This window comes from Drosophila biarmipes, unplaced genomic scaffold (genome assembly GCF_025231255.1).
Source record: "Drosophila biarmipes strain raj3 unplaced genomic scaffold, RU_DBia_V1.1 ptg000008l, whole genome shotgun sequence".
NCBI classification, from domain to species: domain Eukaryota; kingdom Metazoa; phylum Arthropoda; class Insecta; order Diptera; family Drosophilidae; genus Drosophila; species Drosophila biarmipes.
Genome location: NW_026114529.1, coordinates 688356 through 695568, shown reverse-complemented (window position 1 = coordinate 695568; position 7213 = coordinate 688356). Strand labels below are relative to the sequence as shown.

The 7213-nt window shown below is 31.1% G+C and overlaps 1 protein-coding gene across 1 annotated transcript; it reads right to left on the bottom strand.

Annotated features, from left to right (window-relative positions):
- Positions 1–278: 278 nt before the first annotated feature.
- Positions 279–6071, bottom strand: LOC122817841 (uncharacterized). Its single transcript, XM_044091191.2, has 3 exons — positions 5744–6071; positions 5436–5673; positions 279–580 (listed from the first exon to the last, which is right to left on the bottom strand). Exons 1-3 carry the CDS (start codon positions 5800–5802, stop codon positions 509–511), a joined length of 369 nt encoding a protein of 122 aa, XP_043947126.1. The 5' UTR covers positions 5803–6071; the 3' UTR covers positions 279–508.
- Between the last annotated feature and the right edge of the window lie 1142 nt (positions 6072–7213).

Sequence of the window (7213 nt, the reverse complement as noted above, 5' to 3'; positions counted from 1 at the left end):
TACTCATATTTAGGTATATATAAACTTTTTGAAAAAACATAAACATTTTCGGATTTTAGTCCATTGGGACTTTCTATTAAACATAGCATAATATTAGTCTTACAGCAATTTACCACAATTGGAAGGCCCGACAATTGGAGCTCTTATTGTATTCGGTAAGTCGACTATGTCGTGGCGGTAGATTTTTCTCGTTTTCATCGTTAATATTTCTAACTACAATTTTTTTTTTTTGGCTCATTAAACGAAACTTTCAATCTAAGGTACTTTAATCAATGAGAAATCATCGATGATTAAACATAAATTAAATGGGGAAATGTATTAATAATTGTTTCAGTCGTATTGTTAATTTTACACACGGTGGTGGTATTGTCGATAAGCTAATCAATACATTACCGTTTGAAACCCATATTCCGGGTTATAATTTTTGTGAACCGGGTTTAAAGTTACAGAAACGTTTGAAAAGCGGTGATCAAGGAATTAACCCATTGGATGAAGCCTGCAAAGAGCACTATATTGCATATTCTACAAACAAGGCATTGAGTGAACGACATAGAGCCGACTCCATATTGATTGACAAAGCCTGAAAAGACAGGAGCATACTTTGTTACAAATATAATGAAAGCGAAGAAAAAATTTGGGATGGGATTGAATAAGACGGAAAAGAAGGGGAGGAAAACGATAAAGAAGAATACAATGAAGAAAAAAACCTTTCGACTGTTATTAATGCCGCAATTAAGACATTAAAAGAACAAAAACCATTAGAAATTATGAGTGCAATTAATGTAGCACTTAAACCAATTCATCAATCAATGGGTTCTAACAAAATTGTTAAAATTCCTCGTGTAATTTATGTACCCAAAATTGGAGGTTTTCTACCAATCGTGCCGATCTTGACGGCCCTCAGCGCTCTTGATAGCTTAGCAAGAATGGCTAAAGAAGGTATGGAAGAGAAGAAACGTCAAAACAGGAAAACTAAAGGTGTTCCTGTAGGAGAAGTTTTATATCTTAAACCCTAAGGAAAGGGCTATGGTTTCTTTCTCAAGTCCTATAGGAAGGGGAAAGGAATTAAGAAGCAAAAAAACTAATTTCTTAGAAGACACACTATCAGATATCTACATTACATGTTTTGATAGGAAACATTTCCCTCATTTTAGAAATGTATTTATGAGAGATCTACTCCCAGAAAAATCAAAAAAAAAAAAAAATAAGTAAAAATAAAACTAAAATACATTATTTTGATAACTTTGGAAATCTTCAGCCACCTAGAGAAGTTGTGAAATACTTGCGTTATAGAAAACAATACAATTATGATAGAATTCAAGACTTAAATACGTACAACTGTGGACACCTGTGCCTCTCTTTTCTACTTTCTTTCGTAGAAGATGTGGAGTCATAAAAGGTATATTTGCTTGGTTAATTTACATTTGGGGGAATGAAAATCAATGTGTGGGTACGTGTACGTGTTAGCTCTGTATGGTATAAAAAGTGGCCCCGCACGCGTTGCAATTCACAGTCTAAGTCTTTACTTCACATCGATTGTCATCTAGTGAACAAGAACTTTGATTATTCTTAACAATGGACTAGAACAGCTGGTAAAAGTTGACAACTAAAGAGATACAGTATATATACAGTACAGCTACAGCTACATTTATTTCCAAAAAATTTAAGTTTTTTTTCTATAAAGTTTGTAAAATATACTACGATGGAAATTTTGTCTCAGTTAACCAAAGCAAGGTTCGCATTGAAGCGAAAATTCGATGATCTCAAACAAGTCAGAAATCAGACGAACTTACAATTGGAGGAAACTATTAAACCCATTACCGAACCAACATAAACTTGTTAGGGGGAAAAAAACAAAAGACATCTAATGTAAAAGACAGTATAAAATTAAAACGTGAATTGAATAACTATACAAAATATGACGATGATAAAAAAGAGTTGGACGATTTAAACTTTACAACTTATAAGAAAGACCTCCGATCTAATCGAAAAATAATTTCACGAAGGTCTTCCGATGAAAGTAATTCCTATAACGAATTATTTTCACAGACGAATATAGAGGAAGATGTAGGAAAGAGAAAAGGGAGACGGAATATCAGTAATTTTACCAGAGGAAATGTGTTGGATAAAGGTTATGGACTTAAAACAACTGAAAGCAATTCATTAACATTGGGGAATAAGTAAAAATTAAATATAATAAAATAAAATTTTCTAGTGGAATCAGTTATTCGAACGATTGGAACTTTTGGTGGCATCAATAATAATATTTTTCCAAACTAGAGGAGTTGCGTGAGGAAAGGATTATATTTAAATTAATATAAATAGCAAGTGCACAAATATTTTACAATTATAAACAACATGTCTGTCGACAAGTTTGGACATTTTTCTGTTGATAAAGAAAGATCAGAAAATTTGAAAAGACGTGTTAAGTCTACTGAAGGATTATTCATCGATGAGGATGGTAACCTAAAAACTAAAAATAAACTGATCAAAAATGGAAAAAAAAACCCTTAGATAACGATGATCTAGCCACGAAACAAAATACTGATGAGAACGTCGGAAAGTTGGGAGAAGATTTAAGAAAAATTATAATTCAAAATATTTATCGTCGACTCACGAAAATTTCAAGCTAAGGAAATAAAATTGAATTGTATAATAAAAGGGCAGACAGCGCTGGCCAAGTTTTGTAGAAAAGATTAAAAGCATTAAGGATAACATTTTTAAATATGTTACGAAAACCGATATCATTACAGAAAAAAATACAATTGAGATAGGTGTCGCTTTTCAGCCTATGAGAAGAATATGATTAAGCGATAAATTGTAAATGAGTTGCATGGACCATCTCGAAAAAACCTTTAAACGAACGCGAGTGATTTCAAGGGATATAAATGATCTGTGGCAAGCAGATTTGGTTGAAATGGGAGTCTTTTCAAAATTAAACGATGAGTACAAATACTTGTTGACTCTTATAGACACATTTTCGAAATTTGGTTTGGATGAGGCATTAAAGTCAAAAAGTGCTAATGATGTTTCTCAAGCCATGGAAAGAATATCTAAATCGGGTCATGGAACACCAAAAAACCTCCAAACTGATGATGCTACTAAATTTTTTAATTAAAATTAAATCATTATTCCACCTTCAGTACTCTAAAGGAATCTGTAGTTGAACGTTCTAATAAAAATCTTAAAGAACTAATGTGGCGTGAACTTTGTTTCAAAAGAAAATATAAGTGATTAGATATGTCTAAACAATTAATAAATAAATACAATAATCGAGTGCATAGAACAATTAAAATCAGTCCAAGTAATGGATTCTTTCTTGAAAGACAAATATTACAAACGTCCTATAATCACTTGAAAATATTTGTTCCAAGTAAGTTCCGTAAGAGGGACTACGTTCGTTTTAGTAAATATAAACATGTTTTTGAGAAAGGTCTCAATCATAATAAAACATCTCCAATTCAATTGATTTTTAAAATATTTCCTTTTTAATGTGTTCTTTTTGCAACTTAAGGTTATCTAGTGATTCTCCATCGTTAATTAATTGTTATGTATCATTTCACCTAAGCAAAATGAATTAGTTTCTAACCATTCAACATTTTCTAAAATTTCTTTTTCAATTTGTCTCTTTGCCACAAATAACTTTTTTTATTAACTTTAACTTTAGTTGTTTTATGTGCTTTTGATCTAAACATTGTTCTATTGCCATAAAGTGGGGCGATTAATAAAACGTTTTTATAGTGTTCAATTGTAAGACTTCGTGAACTCACTCCCTTTGCTTTATTGTGTGAAGACTCAACTTGATCTATTCTATGAGAATAAACCTTTGAACATAGACCTACAAATTCTGTCATGAGCTCACCGTTAAGCTCATCTTTAAAAAAAACCTGAATTTTTTTTATTAACTTTTTTAAAGCTATAGAGTTTAATCCTTTCGTCTGAATAGTCCGATGTATCAAATTTGGCTTCAAGATCATTACGAGTATAATTAGAAAAATTCTCAGTTTTTATTGTATAGAAAAATTAATCAGTATATATATAATTCAAGAGTAACTTTTCCTGAAACTTTGGCTTCATATATTGATAATGAAAATCATACATTTCCCCTTTCGATAAGTCTAATACTGCAAATCTTATATACATGGGCTTATTAAATAGAACGGACAATCATTTCTTTTGAATTGCATAGAAATTTTTATTAATTTTAGTGGCACTATGAAAATTTGATTTTGAAATTAATATTTTGGCACAATGCGCTTTTCGTACAGTTGTCATCCTGAGCTTCCCAAGTACTAGCAAGCTTTATATCGACTCTGCGCTCTGGGTCCTCCATTGTTCTTCCATAAACAGAGCTATTCATGAACTTAAAAAAATCTTTTTCAAATCTATTTTTTGCATTTTGCTTATGGAAAGTATTTATATTAATATAATTTTTAAACCAAGGCTTTTTTAAGAATTAGACTCCTCTATGCATCTTTTTCAGTACTAACCCATTCTGTAAAAATTGTTGCAAATTCCGAAGTGTATTACATAATATTTCTTATTTCCCAGGTCAGCAATTAATTTTTTACCTTATCCTCTTTTGAGGCCAGACAATTATGAAGATCATGTAAACGGTACGGATATATTAGGTCCACTTCCAAAAAAAATCACCACATTTACATATCTATATCTGTCACCAATTAAAATTGAATATTTGTGGCTTTCAGCATTGCCTCCCAAGAAAGACCCGGTGTCGTAAAATACTGATCAAGTATATCAAGGGTCAAGTAAAAAAATTTGCATGCTAAATTTTCGGAAATTTAAAAAAATATGTCTGCTAAAAGGTATTCAGTTTCCATATATAATTCTAGTAGTAGTCTTTTAGAGTTGAACATGCGAAATGTGATCAAACCTTAAGAGCATGATCATAATCTTCCTGAAAGCCTTTCTTTTCCGTTAAATTACTATAGAATGTTTCCCTTGGTGGAAGGGAAGTTTCTTCGAGTCTATTAACGGAATCTAAATATTCTTACGGAAATATACCCTTCTGGCGCATTAGTTGAAATTCTTTATCATTACTGAAAAATGACTTAACAGTATTCATTTGATCGTCAATTAAATTAGAAGCTAAGGTATCCAAACTTGAGGGCATGAACCTGTACGTATAGAGAAAACTAATTTCAAAACTTCCCTAAAACTTTGTGGCAAAAAGAACAATTCAACGAATTTTCAAATATCTTTTAGTCTTCTAAAGTCATTCTAATAGTAACTATTTTAAGTATTTACTACTCAATTTTGTACGATTTTGGATTAAAAAATATACAAAACTGGTTCCTGAATTTATTCCTGTTTCTAAAACAAATTTATCTAGTCCAGAATCAAAAGTACACTTTATATAATAGGCGTAATGATATTGGAATATGTTCAATAATATTAAATAATTTGGGTCTCACTTCAAAATTCTTTGGTTCCAGAATGCATTCAAAATCCGCGTAGACAACGAATGGAACTTGAAGCTGATGTTGAACTTGTGTAAATTCCAGAGTATTATTTTGGGGCTGCGGCATCTTTGAGACCTTTCTACTGCATAGCGTCTTGTGTTTCAATGCAGCTTCCTCAGTTCCGGAGAAATTTAAACAAACATTGCAGAAAAATTGTGCCCTTTTCTGATTTCCTCTTTGAGTCATTAGTCTTTGAAACGAAATATGAATAAATTATTTAATTGTTTAAAAGAGACAGAAAAATAAATAGAGGAATTTACCTTGAAATATAAATAATGTTCATATAATGTCCATTTCCGCCATCTTTCAAAAACAACATATTGATGTGAAGAGGTTTTTCCACTTCCGATTGAAAAAGTGTTTCCCTCGTTTCTTCATTTTATTCGAAAACGTTAACGCTCATTTGAGTAATCTTTTTTAGAAAATGATTTATACATTTTATTTCGAGGGGGAATGTCAGCCCTGTGAAATCTAATCTTATTTAATCACTTAAACGAATTATTTCCAGCGATATGTCAATGTTATACGCCGAAATCTTTGCGGATTTCTTACAATTTTTAAGACAGAAATCAAGGTCCATTTAAAACATTAGTGATTAGTGATTTCAATCTGTTCAGGTTCGTCTTTAAAAAGAATATACTCTGCAAACAGTTTAAAGTTTACTTTTTCTGGAGTATAACTTTCTAAAAAAAATACTGAGATGAGGTAGTTATGACAATCCAGCTTCACTCAAGAAATTTTCAAATAGATAAAAGTCCGATCCATCGTTTACATACTCGTACATGTAATGCCATATTCTTTCCCTGATCCCTTTAGAAATTTTCGTTTCGTTTCGTTTTCGTTTTTTCGTTTTTTTTCCTTAATGATTTCGGTTTTGTTACATATTATAATATGTAATCCTCAATGCTTTTAATATTTATAGAATTTTGGCAAACATTTGGTTAGCACTGTCTGCCCTCTTATTATACAATTCAATTTTATTTTCTAAGCTTATAATTTTTGTGAGTCGACGATTAATATGTTGAGTTATAATTTATATTAAATCTTCTTCCAACTTTCCGATGTTCTCATCAGTATATTGTTTCGTTGCTAGATCATCGTTATCTAACGATTTTTTTTTCCGTTTTGATACTTTTATTTTGAGCAATAAGATTCGATTGTCTGATCTAAAGGAATAGACCTTATGTAGAATAAACACATCACACATGATGTTCATAAATGTAAATATAAATCCCATTAAAATATACAGTCCTTTACTCACGCAACTTTTCTAACACGGAAAAAATGTCATTATTGTGACCGGTGTTAACCGCTGCTTCTGATGACACCAAAATTTCCAATCGTTAGACTAACTCATTAACAACATTCCAGTATACATACATAGTTTGGATTTTACTTCTGAAGAGTCACGTAAACGAAACCTGTTTCTGAGCGAAGTGGAGTAGACGTTGTAGAATAAAAATTATTGCCCTTAAACTTCCTAATAGTATGGTTATATTTGTATGCATTTTTAAATCTTGATTACATAGCTTTCAGGTTTACTAAAGAGTACAGACCAAAGGCCAGATCACAACTCATTCCACTAGACAATTTTATTTTATTATCTTTAAACTTTAGTTCTTTGTTCCCCAATGTTTATGAATTCTTTTCATTTTTTTTAGGTCCATAACCTTTATTTAACACATTCCCGCTGGTAAAATTACTGATATTAAAATTATAAGAAGAGGACG

Coding starts and splice junctions, on each gene's coding strand:
- LOC122817841 (XM_044091191.2), bottom strand. CDS start 5,802: ATGTTGTTTTTGAAAGATGGCGGAAATGGACATTATATGAACATTATT. Junction 5,674..5,743: donor AACATTATTTATATTTCAAG/GTAAATTCCTCT, acceptor TTCGTTTCAAAG/ACTAATGACTCAAAGAGGAA. Junction 581..5,435: donor TGGAACCAAAGAATTTTGAA/GTGAGACCCAAA, acceptor CTGTCTTTTCAG/GCTTTGTCAATCAATATGGA.